This window comes from Sorex fumeus, unplaced genomic scaffold (assembly GCF_029834395.1).
Source record: "Sorex fumeus unplaced genomic scaffold, SorFum_2.1 ptg000009l, whole genome shotgun sequence".
In the NCBI taxonomy this organism is placed as follows: Eukaryota; Metazoa; Chordata; class Mammalia; order Eulipotyphla; family Soricidae; genus Sorex; species Sorex fumeus.
This window is the reverse complement of record NW_026606066.1, coordinates 24639932-24655467: the sequence shown is the minus strand read 5'-3', so window position 1 is coordinate 24655467 and position 15536 is coordinate 24639932. Positions and strand designations below refer to the sequence as shown.

The window sequence follows — 15536 nt, the reverse complement described above, 5'->3', positions numbered from 1 at the left end:
GCAGCAAAATTGAAAGAGGAAAATTTCACTAATTAGAGCATTGGAAACCAATTTTCTTACTTTGGTAAGAAAATGAAACAAAATTCACCAAAGGTATTAAACAGAGTGTTACCTGCTAGAAGCATCAGTATAAGCAGCAGCAAGATGACAACTGAGACAGTTGGTTTAATTATGAAAATTTACACATTCAGTTTTCTATGATTTCTGATTATTAGCTATATTTGGTAAGCTCTGTTTTTTTTTTTTTAATTTTTATTAGTGAAACACCATGAGGTACAGTTGTAGATTTACAATTTTTTGTGCTTGGGTTTCGATTATACAATGATCAAATACCCATCCCTCCACCAGTGCCCATTTCCCACCACCACGGATCCCAGTATCCCTCCCACACCCATCCCCCCATCCCACCTTCCTCTGTGGCAGGGCATTCCCTCTTTTTCTCTCTCTCCTTTTGGGTGTTGTGGTCTGCAAAAGAGGCATTGAGTGGCAAACATGTTCAGTCCATAGTCTACTTTCGACATGCATCTCCCCTCCTGGGAGGATCCTCCAAACACCCTTTATTTGGTGCTCCCTTCTCTAGCTGAGCTGCCCTTTCCCCTAGAATGCCTGGCTGGCCTCTAAGCTATGGAGTAATCCTCCTGGTGCTGATCTCAGCTATTCTTGGGTGTGAGATCTGTTTTTTATATTCAAATATACATAAGCAAGTAAGCCTTTTAAAAATTTTATATCCGCAGATAATTATGTTAACTAGTTTTTCTAAAAATGCACGTAACTCTGGAAAGATAATCCAGCAGGTAGGGTGCATGCTTTGCATGCATTTGACCCAGCTTCAATCCTGGCGCTCCATGTGGTACCCTGAGCTCACCAGGAGGGATCCCTGAGTGCAGAGCTGGGGGTAAACCTTGAGCGCAGCCCACGTAAGGCCTCCCAAAAACAAGAAGAAATATTTAATTTGTGAAATTTACAATAAGGCAATAGTCTATTAGGAATTTGTGGGGTTTTGTTTGTTTGGGGCCACACCTGGCTGTGCTCAATGCTTACTCTTGGATCTGTACTCAGGGATCATTCCTGGTGGAGATTGGGGAATGATATGGGAAGCCAGAGATGAACCCAGGTTGGGTGGTGCAAGGCAGGAGTCTTAACCTGTTTCACTATCTCTCTAATCCATAACTCATTGTTTTTAGGATCACTAGGTAAATTTTGATGAATTTGTGATAAGAGGTATAGTGAAATTCTGTGTTCTGTTAATGTCAGTTGACATACTCTTATTATCTACTCGTCTTGTCTGATTTAGAAATAATTGCTTCTACTTAACAGTTTCATTATTGAGCATTTAAACTTTTTCTGCTTCATTTTGTTAATATTTAAGTAATGGACATTATCATGTTTGATTATACAGCAACTGTTTTTGTTGTTTTCTTTTGGGGCCATACCCGGCAGTGCTCAGGTATTACTCATGTCTCTGTACTCAGGAATCTCTGCTGTGGGTGTTGGGGACGTTATAGGATGCCGGGGATCTAACCTGGGTTGGCCTTGTGCAAGGCAAACAGCCTACCTGCTGCACTATTGCTCTGGCCCCTGGAACTTTTTTAAATTGAGAAGTTTCATCATATTTTTATTTCACAACTTTGTGCCTCAAACATGCTTGTATTCATTGCTTATACTTATTGTAAGCATATTTTTCCCTGTAAAACACTATTACTGTTTTTTAAAGCAGAACATTTTTTATTGAAAGAAATGTAGAGAAGTGTGAGGGGAGAGAAAGAGATATGTGTTCAAGAGAAAACATGGGCTTTTTCCTTTATCTACTTTCTGCACACATCTCCCATCCCGACCAATTCCCAAATATGATAACCTCTCAGTGTCCGTATTGCAAACCATAATGCCCAAAAGTAGAGAGAAATTATGGGGAATAATGTCTGCCATGGAGGCAGGGGGAGGGTGGGAAAGGAGGGGTATACCAGGGATATTGGTGGTGGGGAATGTGCACTGGTGGAGGGATGGGTGTTTGATCATTGTGTGATTGTAATGCAAACATGAAAGCTTGTAATTATCTCACAGTGATTCAATAAAATTAATAAAAAGAAATAAATAAAGGTTAATATAAAATATTTTAAAAAAAGAAGACATGGGCTTTTTCAAAGTGGAAAATGCAAGCAATTATTACATTAATGGTAAAATTTGTAAAGAAAAAATGTTATTTTTCTGTATTTGTTTCTCAAAATGAAAATGCTTAAGAATGTGATAAGATCATAATCCTCCTTCTGTCAGTAGGTTTTTTTCATTAGTGACTGAATTTATTGCACTTTTTTGTCCCTAGTTTAACATGTGGGCTGGAGCAATAGCACAGCAAGTAGGGCATTTACCTTGCACGCGGCCGACCTGGGTTCAATTCCTCCGCCCCTCTCAGAGAGCCCGCAAGCTACCAAGAGTATCCCGCCTACACGGCAGAGCCTGGCAAGCCCCCTGTAGCGTATTTGATATACCAAAAACAGTAACAACAAATCTCACAATGGAGACATTATTGGTGGCTTGAGCAAATCGTTGAACAACGGGAGGACAGTGCTACAGTTAACATGAATGGTCTTAGTAGTCAACTTCAGAGTTTAAAAAATGACAATGTGGGAGCAGAGAGACAGCAGAGAAGCTAATGTGTTGCTTTGCAAGCATTTCACCCCCATTTGATTTCCAACACCACAGATGGTCCCATGATACTGCCGTGAGTAAGCACTGAGCACCACTGGGGGTGGCCTAAAATACCCAAACAACTAAAAAAGTAAAATAAAAGCTGATGTATTTGTCAAGTCTATTTCTTTGTAAGTACTGTATTACACCAAAATTTTAGACAACTTAAATAGTAATCTTTAGTTTTTTTCTATGATTAGTGTATCTGACAAGTGCTTATTTACATATTCCTAGACTTATCCTAAATGTTTTTTTAATGTATAATTTTTGTTTTTAATTACCATAACATTGTGTTATAACATGTTTCAGGGGTGTATCTTTTTGTTTTGTTTTATTTTGTTTTTGGTTTGTGGGCCACACCCGTTAATGCTCAGGAGTTACTCCTGTTTCTGCACTCAGGAATTACTCCTGGTGGTACTCGGGGAACCATATGTGATACCAGATCAAACCCAGATTAACCGCAAGCGAGGCAAATGCCTACTATCATTCTGGCCTCAGGGGTGCATCATTAAAAATCAGCATGTAGATGTTGGAGGGATTGCTCGGGATGGGATATGTGTGCTGACGGTAGATAAAGGACCAAACATAATGGCCTCTCAGTATCTGTATTGCAAATCATAATGCCCAAAAGTAGAGATAGAGAGTAAGAAGGAAATTGTCTGCCATAGAGGTAGGGGGATAGGGTGGGGGTTGCGGGGGAGGAAGGATACTGGGGACATTGGTGGAGGAAAATGTACACTGGTGGAGGGATGGGTGTTAGATCATTTTATGACCGAAACTCAATCATGAATGCTTTGTAATTATATCTCATGGTGATTCAATAAAAAAAATTTAAAAAACCAGCATGTATATATAATATATTCAGCTGAAAATCCAATTCTGTCCTTCACCATGAAGTTGTCCCCTATGTTTCAATTCCCCGTTTCACTTTCCTTTTCCCTTCTGATCATTGCTAATTGATCTTAGAGTTCTGAAGTTTATCTGTGGTGGTTTTTGTTGGGGGAAGTCTCCCAAGCAGTGATCGGGGGTCCTGGGGGCCACCCCAGCCACAAGGGCGGGGATGTTACCAGGGTTTCTTCACAGTACTTGAGGCCTATGCAGTGCCAAGAATTAACTCAGGGCTGCCACATGACAGGCACGTGCTCCAGTCTTTTGAGTGGTCTTCCTGGTCATAGTCTGTGTTTTAGTTATTTCATCTGTTTGTTTTCTCTGTATGCCATATGAATGAAGTCACGTGGGTTTTTTGGGCTGGAGTGATAGTACAGCGGATAGGGCAATTGCATGCGACTGTCCTGGGTTCAATCCCTGGCGTCCCCTATGATCCCCGAGCACCGCCAGGGTTGATTCCTGGGTGCAGAGCCAGGGGTGAGCTCTGAGCACCACTGAGTGTGGTCAGTTATTTGTTGTTTGCCCTCCAAAAGCATACAGCTTTTTTTTTTCAATCAGCAAATATTTATTAAGCCTTATGTTAGTTTTCTCAGGCTTTCCATAACAAAATGCCATAGCTGGGATGACTTAAACAACAATTTATTTTATCATAGTCTTTGAGTCTTCTAGAAGTCTAAGATCCAAGCATCGTCAGGCCTGATTTCCTTAAAGGCTCTTCTTTCTGGCTGGCATGACAGCATTCTTGCTGTGCTCTCATATGACCATCCTAATATCTCTCTTTTTTTTTTCTTTTTGGGTCACACCCGGCGATGCACAGGGGTTACTCCTGGCTCTGCACTCAGGAGTTATTACTGGCGGTGCTCAGGGGACCATATGGGATGCTGGGAATAGAACCTGGGTCGGCTGCGTGCAAGGCAAACACCCTACCCGCTGTGCTCTCTCTCCAGCCCCTGGATTATCATTTTAACATACTTTTTTTCCCAACAGCCCTTTCAAAAGTATTGTTTGCTTAGATTGAAACACTGAAATGCTTCCTCTTGCTCTGCAGTGCAACAGGGAGAGAGAGAGAGAGAGAGAGAGAGAGAGAGAGAGAGAGAGAGAGAGAGAGAGAGAGAACGAGGACAGGAGTAGGCAAATCAATACATCAAATTAGATTATTTGGGGGACCCATATGTGCCCATGGTCTGGATTGTGCCATGAGTGAGCTGGGAGTTGCAAAAATTTCAGAGAGGTACAGCACCCCTGTGCTCAGTGCTCAGTGGACACAATCAAAATCTACCTCCTGGGGAACCAAGGATGCTAAGATTCGCGTGAAGAGGAAAGGACTCTTGTGCATGCTGATGGGAGTGAAGGGGCAGGATTGGAACCAGAAAAATGCAGGCGTGAGACATGGGTATTGATAGCCCCAGGACTATTAGGAGAGTGGTTTGGGGCTTGTCCCTGGAAGGGGGTGTAGGATGACTCTGGGTTTTGGGACATGAATATGGGTGAAGGTAAAGTGTTGACATGTCATTGAATGCTGCCAGGAGTTGTATGGATGTTGACTATAGTGTTTTTGTACTATGCAGACGTGGCACATCTCCTGTTTATGTGACATGTGATAGGCTGTTGCAGTGACATTAGCATCACATAATATAATTAGGATTTTGTGCAAATGAATATAGTGTTTCAACTACAGTTGACATGAAGATGTATAATGAGAATTATTTAGACGGTGAATGGATACTTCTGTTTGGGTTTATACACAGCAGTACTTAGAGGGTTGTGCTCAAGGATGACCCCTAAAGGTGCTCCGGGGAGCATTTTAGTGGGAGGGTTGAACCTGGACCCCCTACATGCAAAGCATATGCTGCAGCCCTTTCAGCCATCTTGCTTTCCCTTTTATTATTATTCTTTTTATTATTTTATTTTAAAAAATTGCAGGAGAGGGCTCACCTGGCTATGCTCAGGGCTTACTCCTGCCTATACACTTAGGGACCACTCCTGGTGATGCTCAGGACACTGTATGTTGTGCCGGGGACCAAACCCAGGTTGGCTATGTGCAAGGAAAGCACCCTTCCTGCTGTAATATTCCTCCAAGAAGTGCAGACTGGGGGGAAGCTGTAGCGAATGCTTGCTCAGAGGAAGAAGGGAGCCATTGTAGCTCCAGCTTGTAAATGATGGGTATGGTGATGGAATAATGTATGCCTGAAGGGTACAATGTATTATAAATCTCAGTACCCCAATAAAAATGGTTAAAAAAAAAAGATGTCAACCAGCCTCTGCCATCTTATCCCTTTGCTTTATCTGGAGCTCCGTCTTGCCATATCTGACTTCACTTTTTCCCGAGGGAGCTGATTAACTTTGGGCATGGCTGGGCAGGAGAGAAGGGTAGGAGGGGAGGGACCCATGCCTGAGAAATACCAGACTTGTAAGGAGCACCCAGCGTGGGACAGAGCACTGAATTTGGGAAAGAGGGAGGTGTGAACTAGCAACACCTGGGAGGCGTTTCTGGTTTGGCCTTGCTCTAAGACCTGGCATACTCTGATGTGGAAATCTGCTTCTGTCTGTCTCTGCCTGCAGGCTGGCGGCTCTCAGGTCATCTTTACCAACCCCCTGGAAATCGTAAAGATCCGCCTGCAAGTAGCCGGGGAGATCACCACTGGGCCCAGAGTCAGTGCCCTGAACGTGCTGCGGGATCTGGGGCTGTTTGGTCTCTATAAGGTGGGTAGAGCCCTTGGTCTCTCCATGGAGCTCAGTAGGAATGTGAGAGGATGTGGGAGCCAGAATCTTCCCCACACTCCAGAGGAGCATGTTGTCAGGCAGGGTCCTTCATGCAGTAGAAAATCAAACAGAGAAGCAGAACTCAGGGCACTTCTGTTAGAGGCAGTGGGATACCTGAACATGCTTATCAGGGACCATCCTCCCGTAGTTATGAAGGTACCAGCAAGGACGACGGCCCCACCCACACACACCTGCAGGGGTGACAGACAGCCCCCCGCACCCGCAGGGGTGACAGCCCCCACATCTGCAGGTTCAGGCCTTCATTTCAGGCTGAGATGCCTCCGTTTCATGGCGTTTCATGGTTCTCCCTTTGGACTCCTCTAAGACTTTAAACTAGTCTTACACATTATTTTGAGTCTGAGTGTCTCTTATTATCCACCCAAAGGAGCTTCTCTTTGTCTTCATCACTTGACCACAGTGAGATGGTATTGAGTTTGGTACGATTCAAGCTTTTCAGAAGTTAAGGGGTAGGATTTGTCAGCAATGAATGCCATTAAAAAACAAAAACAAAGAAACAAAAAACAATGGCTGGAGCTACATACAGCCAGTAGGGTGCTTGCTTTGCACGCAGCTACACGGGTTCCATCCCTGGCATCCAAGTGTGGTTCCCTGAGCCCTCCAGGAGTGATTCCTGAGCTCAGAGCCAGGAGTAAGCCCTGAGCATCACTCTGTGTGGCCCTAAAGCAAAAAAACAAAACCAAAAAAAAAATTCAAAAATAAAATGGAAAAAAAAGCCAGAAAACACCAAACAAAACCCCCCAGTGTAATGTACTCTAGCAAAATGCCAGTCAACAGATCCCTTCCCTGCAGGTATACTCACTCCCATCATCACAGATCAGATGTAATGGAGCAGAAGCTATTATTTTTCTTAAACAAGAACTAGCCTTTTTCCCCCATTCTTTTACTTGGTATAAGTGGTGGGGTAATACATAAATGTTGCTCCTATAGGCAACTGTGTTTCCACAGCATCTGATTTATTTATAGATCCATCGCTGTAGAAATGTGTAAATTGACTTCTATAACTGCAAATTAGAAATTAAAGTGTCTCTCAATTGGAATCACACCTACAGGGTTCTTAGGAGACCAGTAAACCAAGAATTCCCATCTTGAGAGAATTTTGTACACATTCCCTCCCCAAATGCCCCTTCCTTTCAAAATTCCCTGTAAGAGGGAGTTAATATTCTTTCTTTCTGTAACAACACCAGAGAGTCTCCTCCTGGTTACAGAGTCTCCTTTTTTAAAAGCTGGACTTTGGCTTTTAAAAGCAGAATCCCTGGGCTAGAGCATTCGCCTGGCTGGGAAAGACTCCGTGATGAACAGCGAGGGCTGCCCACCTGGCTGAGGAAGCCGCTGCTGGGGACGCGTCTCCGGGATGAGCCTTCCCTGGGTAGACTAGCAGTTGCCCCAGATCCCCTGCTTTGTAGAAATGGGGATGAGATTTTTTTTCCTTCCCGTATACTTTCCCCCTCCTGCCTCTGTCCATAGCTTCATCCCTCGTGACTTCAGGCTTCATGCTAGTTGGGGTTGAATCAACATTTTGTTCATCTGGGGGCTGCCTCTGTTGGCTGCATTGAAATCAAGCTATTATTTTGGCAATTCCAAGTCTATTTCCCCCTCCTCTCCCCTTCACACCCACCAGAACCCAAGCCGAATAAGCAGTCTGGAGGTGTGAGAATTGAATTTTTATGAACCTGAATACTGGATCTGTACTAGAAATGCCAGAAGATTCCTGGTTGTCAGGCTAACATCCCGACGCAGTTAATAACTCAGGACTGTGGGATGCTCCTCCTTTCTCGGGCTTGGAGCCTGTCGCTGTGCCCTGCTAGGACTCTCCCTTTCCTCTTCTATTTCAGCTCCAGTAGCTGTTTCAGGGACAGCTCAGCAGCCACCCTGGAGCTCTCTGGGGCATTCACATGTGTTTATACAACTGTTTTGTGCTATTTCCTCACTGTGTGACAGGGTGCCAAAGCGTGTTTCCTCCGAGACATTCCCTTCTCCGCAATCTATTTTCCTGTTTATGCTCACTGCAAACTACTTCTGGCTGATGAAAACGGACGTGTGGGAGGTTTAAATCTCCTTACAGCTGGAGCCATGGCAGGTAAATACAGTTTTGTTTTGTTTTTTTTTTTTAACCCCAAGAACCCGCCCCTCTGTTCTCGTTAACAAATACAGAATGTCAGTATATTCTTTCCCTTTCTTTCTGAAAGGGTTATTGTTTGTATCTGACTTAAATTAAATATGATCACTTTCTCTCCTTTGTGGGATGTGCTGTAATCCTGATGAGAGTTAATTACATTTGCATAATGTGGATAAACAGCTTAATGCAGCTTAGCAACTCGGAGCCAAATTAGATCTGCCCATCTAAATTGGGCTTTCATCATTAACATGTTTCTTAGCCCCATGAGCCCCTGAAACCGTGGGTGCAGCCCCACTAAGCATTGAGATAGAAAAATTCACTTTGAAATCACTTGCGTTCTTTGTACCTCATGTTGATCATCGCTTTCTGATTCTCTGTATTGGAATCCACGCTGTCTGCGGCAATGTTGAGCTTCTTTTGTGAAGCCGCTTTTTCTCCCCTGTCAGCTGTGTCAGACCCCAGTGAGACTGGCAGGGCTCATTCTCGTTTCTTCTCTCCCTTCTCACTTGTCTATTTTGTTTGTTTGTTTTGGTTTGTTTTGGGGGCCACACCCAACGGTGCTCATGGCTTTATCCTGGCTCTGTGCTTAGGGATCACTCCTGATGGGATTTAATATGGGGTACCTGGAGATCAAACCAGGGTCAGCTATGTGCAAGGCAAACACCTTTTGCTCACACTATGTCTTGACTCATGGTTGTTTGCTTAAGTTGTTTTTTTTTTTTGCCTTTTGGGGTCACACTCGTCAATGCACAGGGGTCACTCCTGGCTCTGCACTCAGGAATTAATTACTCCTGGCAGTGCTCAGGGGACCATATGGGATGCTGGGGAATCGAATCCGGGTCGACTGCGTGCAAGGCAAACGCCCTACCTACTGTGCTATCACTCCAGCCCCTGCTTATGTTTTATCCTTTGAACTAGACTGGGAGCTTATTGTGGGCAGGACTCCAGTCTCTTCACCCTTACCTTTCCTGCGTGACCAGCAGGGGCCTAACAGGAACTCAGTAAATGTCAGTGGAACAAATGGGAACCTTCATCTAGGCCAAGTTAGGCAGTTAGGCACAGGAGACGTTCCATCTGCTTTAACAGTCTAACCTTTCTCTGGAGTTATGAAGGAGCTGGCGTGCCGTAGAACGGAGTACTGTGTGTCCTTGGCTGCACCTGCACACAGAGATGACAGGAAGGAAAAGGCTTCCCATTGCAGCTGGTCAGGAGTAGGAATAGGAGAGGGGAACCCAAACCCAGACTCTGTCTCTGTATTGCTCGCTGGGCTATGACTGTCTGGGCTCAGGCTCTCTGTAGTACTCCTTGGGCTCATTCTTCTGGCAAAGCACAGCAGACCACTGGGGTAGTTTCTAAAGTGTGTGTGTGTGTGTGTGTGTGTGTGTGTGTGTGTGTGTGGTGGAAGGTGGTGGCAGACCTTGATTCCAAGGATGTTAGGGTGGGCCACACTCTTCTCCCTTGTGATGGCAGGGAATAACTTACGGTGATTAAGAAACTCTCCCAAGCGGGCCAGAGTGATAGTACAGTGGGTAGAGCCTTGCACGCGACAACCCAGGTTTGATCCCTGGCATCCCATATGGCCCCTCAAGCACTGCCAAATTAATTCCTGAGTGCAGAACCAGGAGTAACCCCTGAACATCGCTGGATGTGACCCCAAAAGAAAAAAACGAAAGGGGGGAAAAAAAACTCTCCCAGGAAACAGAAAATTTATTTATTTATTTGGTTTCTGGGTCACACCCCAGTGATGCTCAGGGGTTACTCTTGGATGTGTGCTTAAGAATCCCTCTTGATGGTGCTGGGAAAACCCTGTGGGATGCTGGGGATCAACCCTGGGTTGGCCATGTGCAAGGCAAATGCCCTTACCCACTGTACTAGCACCCTGGCCCCAAAAGTCTCTCAGCTTTTAAATGGTGACATTTTTTTTCCTTAATCTTTTTCCAGTCAGCAGAAAAACCCAGCAAAGATCAGCCCAGTCATGAATAGGTATTTTGCCAGTGGTTGACAACACCAAGAAAGCATTTCCAAAGAAATATCAGCACCAATTAGTTGCCCAAAGATGTTTCATGTTAGACCTCTGAGGTGAATTCTATACCAGTGAAGCTTGGCTGACAGCACCTAGAATGTTCAGAATTCAGAATAGCCTGCAGGCAGGCAGTTTCCCTAGTTTCGTCTGAATGAGGTTCAGAGCCACAGAGGAAGAGGGGTGCTCTGCTAGCTCCGTCTACCCAGTTGTGATTCTATGCTGCTCAGCCCAAATGGAATTTCTCTCCCCGGGGAGGTTATGTTGCTCCTTTGTTCTCTGTTTTGTTTTATAAATGGTTATGAAATTGGTCTCTGTCCTGCTGCTGGTCAATTTCACCATGACCCCAGGGAACTCGGGCTGGGAGATGGATGCTCTGTTCCCCTGCAGTTCCTTAGCACGCAGCCCAGCCTCTGCGCCACTGGTAATGGCTTTGTCATGCACGCTCATGCTTGCTGAAAGGCCTTGAAGTTCCCTCTTCAGGTTAGCCCTCCAACAGGTGGGTGGACATGGGTAGTGACACACCTGCACAGCGAGCTAGGGGACAAGCATTAGCACCAAATTGTGGTTTGGTGTCAGCCCATCCACTCGCTTGTTAAGTTGACATTATCTTTCTCACTGTACCTGAAAAAAGATTCACATCTTAAGAGAAAGTAAGATGTGAAGGAATTGAAACCCAAAAGGGGTAAGGAACAGTTGGGGACTGTTCAAGTCCTTTGCTGCCCTTTTCTCTCTCACAGTGCTTTGGGATTATGCAATAAAGAGCGATATTCCTAATTTGGAAAGAAAAACAAAAGCGTATTTGGTCTTCCTGCACTGAGCAGTATATGCCATTTTTCACTGCTGCCTGGGCTTCTGTTTAAGAAGCTCGGAGCCAAAGCATTGAAGCTGTGAGCTCTGTTGCTGGCTGTTAGCAGGACTTCTGTCTGTCTGAGGCCCCTTGGCTGAATGTGTGTGCCTTTCTCCTGGAAGGTGTGCCTGCTGCTTCTCTGGTGACCCCTGCTGATGTCATCAAGACCAGACTGCAGGTGGCTGCGCGTGCTGGCCAGACCACCTACACTGGGGTCATCGACTGTTTCAGGAAGATACTCCGGGAAGAAGGGCCCTCGGCCTTCTGGAAAGGGACTGCAGGTAGGCACGGAGGCCGTTTGGAATGGCTGCCTGGCATGAGGGTCCTGCTCCTGTTACTCATTGTTTGGCTTCGATGTGGTCATCCTGGTACTCACACATCTTGGTGTCCCCCACTTCTCTCTCTCTCTCTCTCTCTCTCGTGCAGCTCGAGTGTTCCGGTCCTCTCCCCAGTTTGGTGTTACCCTGGTTACCTACGAACTTCTCCAGCGGTGGTTTTACCTTGACTTTGGAGGCCAGTAAGTACAGCTGTGCAGTTCCTTTCTAGAGAAAGTGCCCACTCTTTGGGCAGTCTACACAGGCCTTTGGGGAACACTTATGAGATTTTGCAACAACAGTAAGTATGGGATGCTGTGGCACCAGGAGAGTAGGATGTGGGCAGGGAACATCATTCCGAGCACCATTCCAGGCAGCTACTTGGGGAAAGTTTAAAGGTATGAAAATAATTGGTTTTCTTTGTGGGGGTAGGGGGCTAGGTTACACCTGGAGGTGTAGCTTACTCCTGCCTCTGAGCTCAAGGATCACTCCTGGTGGGGCTCAAGGGACCATATGGGGTTCTGGGAATGTAATCTGGGTCAGCCACATGCAAGGCAAGCATCCCTACCTGTACTACCACTCCAGTCCCCCAGTCAAGCTTTTTTTTAAAATACCTTACAAATTACATTACTCCCTATAATTTATTAGGCAGTTTGTAGATGTGCTTTGAGCTACTTTATTGAAAAAAACAAAAGAAGAGGGTGGAGATAGAGTTTAATTAGCTAGAGCACGTACTTTACATGCAGGAGGCCTGGGTTAAGTCAGTGCCTGGCACCTCTTGGTCCTCTGAACACTGCAGAGTACCAAGCTAGGAGTAGCTCCTGAGCATCATCTGGTATGGCTCCAAAACCACCAAGAAACATAAAAAAAAGTTGCCATTACATACAAAAGAAGTTTAAAGAGTGGTTATGGTCATGGACATAATCACTGGTGAGTTCCTGTCAGAAACTGGGCCACTTGAAGCTCACGCTGGGAGAAGGGAAATTACTGAATTTAATGGATGGGGAAGGTTCTACCCAGAGCAGGTAGTAATCAGCCTTCAACAGAGGATCAAATCCTACATCTGAATCTTCACTACACAGCCCATAAACCTGTGAACCCTATTTCTGTTTAAAGACTGAGTGGGCAATGTGCTGTTGAATCAAAAAGCGAGGGTCTCTGCAGCCAGAGAGATAATGCAGCTGTAAGGTATGGTCCATTGAGTACCACCAGAAGCAGTTTCTCAGTTCAGAACCAGGAGTAAGCCCTGAGCATTGCCAGGTGTGACCTCAAAACCGATAGGGAAAAAAGAAAAGAAAAAAGAAAGGAAAGGAAAGGAAAAGAAAGGTGATTTGGCTTTGATTCCCAAAGTCAGCTCAGCTGTCACTTAAATAAAAAGGGGTCTTACTAAGCATATAGGAGGAGTAATTGTACATTCAGGCACTTCTCTTTTCCACATTTAGAATAAAACTGACCTAAATCCTAAAATAATTTCAGTACTAACCATTAGGTTCTGTTTTAAAAATTGGGTTTTCAGTTATAAAATAGGGGCTAGAGAGAGAATATAGCGGGTAGGGCACTTACCTTGCACACAAGAGACCACCCAGGTTCAGTTCCCAGCTTTCCTTATGGTCCCCAGAGCATTGCCAGGAGTGATTCCTGAGTGCAGAGCCAGGAGTAACACCCGAGCATTGCTAAGTGTGACCCCAAAATAAATAACATTTAAAACTTCCAATAGTTTATGCTTAGTGTAGACAATTTAGAAAACAGAAGTAGAAAAGAGAACTCCTCCCTACCCCCATAAGCCTGCTTCCCAGAAGGTGTTAATCTTTGTAGTATTCACTTCTGATCTTTCTCATGAACATTGAAATCAAGGCCTTGCTCTTCTAAACCAAATATATACATGCATTGTTTCTACAGCAGCTGTAAGTCATGAGAAACACTGCACAGAGGGTAAGGAAACTCGAGGTGGCACATGCAGTCCTACTGAAAACCACCGCTGCTTGCCCTCCTCATGGGTCTTGGGTCTTGGGTGAGCTAACCACTGTTTTTTCCCCCCTCCTCTCTATAGCAAACCCTCCGGCTCGGAACCAACGCCTAAATCACGCATTTCCGACCTTCCTCCTGCCAGCCCTGATCACATTGGTGGATACAGACTCGCCACAGCCACTATTGCTGGCATTGAGAACAAGTTTGGCCTTTATCTCCCCAAATTTAAAACCCCTAGTGTCTCTGGGGCCTACCCAAAGGCAGCAGCAGCAGCTCAGTGACGAGACGACCCCTGTCAAGGCTCAGAGCAGCTCTGTAACCATCCAGTCAGCTGCACGGCACCCACTGAGCTGAGGAGTCAGAGTACTCTTTCTATATGACATATACATATATTTGTTTATAAGGTAATCACCTAACCAGGAAAACAAAAAAAGAAACGAAAAACACAGCGCAGTTTCAAGCTTTAGTCTTATGTGTTGAAATGTTTTCTAAGCCTTGGCATGAGTTAGTGTTCTAGACTGCTTTGCACAGCTCGCACTTAACCGTGACTGTACATATTGTACATCTTTGTACAGAGACATCTTGGCACCTCATCCCAACAAATCACATTTATAGAACGTAATGCAGTTCTGAGTGGCTTGAGATGTACAGAATGTTTTGAAAGTGTTTTATTAAGAATCACATAAAAATAAATGTATTGAAATGAAATTCATTCTCTTCTTGGCGACTTATGGAAAGAAAGCATCAATTCTGGATGTATTGACTTCCTAGTTTGTTTGTCTGGAAATAAAGGGGGTATTTGCTGCTGAGGTGTGATGAGAACTAGCACTGACACCACTGCGGAGAAGATCTTTTGGAAAAAAAATGCATATGCCAGTGGACGCAGAGGACCAGGCTGATGGCTGTGGGTGATGATGCTATGTTTGTACTTAAGATGTGTGTGGAGATCTTCATCAAAAGGCTCCTTCCTGTCAGCGTGAGCATGGAAGCAGGCTGGACTCCAGCATCACACTGGCTTTTCCCTTCCCTTGACATATGAAGGCAAGGATCTGGCCTCCAAGGATTAAGGAACACTTTGGCAATTTTCCTTCATATGGCTATGATTCCAATCAAAATAAAGTACACACCAAAATCGATACATGTGGTTGGATTTTCTTCCTAAGTAAGCGTATAGTGCTTTCAACTTTGATTTACTGCTGATACCAAATAATTCATGATCAGGTTTCCCCGCTTCTATTTCCATGGAAAATAGTTTGATCTGGCAGCTGGAGCGATAGCACAGTGGGTAGGGCGTTTGCCTTGCACGCAGCCGACCCGGGCTCGATTCCCAGCATCCCATATGGTCCCCCGAGCAATGCCAGGAGTAATTCCTGAGTGCAGAGCCAGGAGTGACCCCTGTGCATTGCCAGGTGTGACCCAAAAAGCAAAAAAAAAAAAAGTTTGATCTGTAAAAGGGCTGTAGTGGAATGAGAGGGAAGAAAGAAATGGAAAACTTGACTTAGTGGGGCCTAGGTTTTTCCATATGAATCCAAATGCAAATCACTTATTCCAAAAGTCACTCACCAACGGTGTGATTACTAATTGGGACCTAAACATGCTTCTTGACAGCCACATCAGCACTTTGCTATGGTTGTGCTTTGATGGGTAACATCAGAATTTATTTACTTTAGCAAAGTGCTTTGCGAAAACATTATTGCGATTGCCAACGAGCCAGGATATGAGAATGTATGCAAATACTTTCAAGGGGGCAAGCTTGGAGAGGGGCTGAGTCACTTAGTACATCCTACACGGCGCTCATCAACCGATGGCTGACAGCCCTGTAACACAACTACAGACTCACTCAGGGTTCTCTGGGAACAAAAAAAATTAGCTTTGAAAGCAAGTTATTTCCAAGTATATTAGGTGGTTCTC

The 15536-nt window shown here is 44.9% G+C and overlaps 1 protein-coding gene across 5 annotated transcripts in view; it reads left to right on the top strand.

Annotated features, from left to right (window-relative positions):
* SLC25A12 (solute carrier family 25 member 12) overlaps nucleotides 1–14761 on the top strand; it is a 193422-nt gene extending 178661 nt beyond the window's left edge. For all 5 annotated transcript variants that reach the window (XM_056110183.1, XM_056110182.1, XM_056110187.1 and 2 more), the window contains 5 exons: nucleotides 6136–6276; nucleotides 8296–8434; nucleotides 11466–11624; nucleotides 11770–11860; nucleotides 13708–14761. In XM_056110183.1, the coding sequence (XP_055966158.1) occupies nucleotides 6136–6276; nucleotides 8296–8434; nucleotides 11466–11624; nucleotides 11770–11860; nucleotides 13708–13906 (729 nt within the window). In that variant the 3' untranslated portion in view covers nucleotides 13907–14761. The remainder of the gene's footprint in view (nucleotides 1–6135; nucleotides 6277–8295; nucleotides 8435–11465; nucleotides 11625–11769; nucleotides 11861–13707) is intronic.
* The last annotated feature ends 775 nt before the right edge of the window (nucleotides 14762–15536 follow it).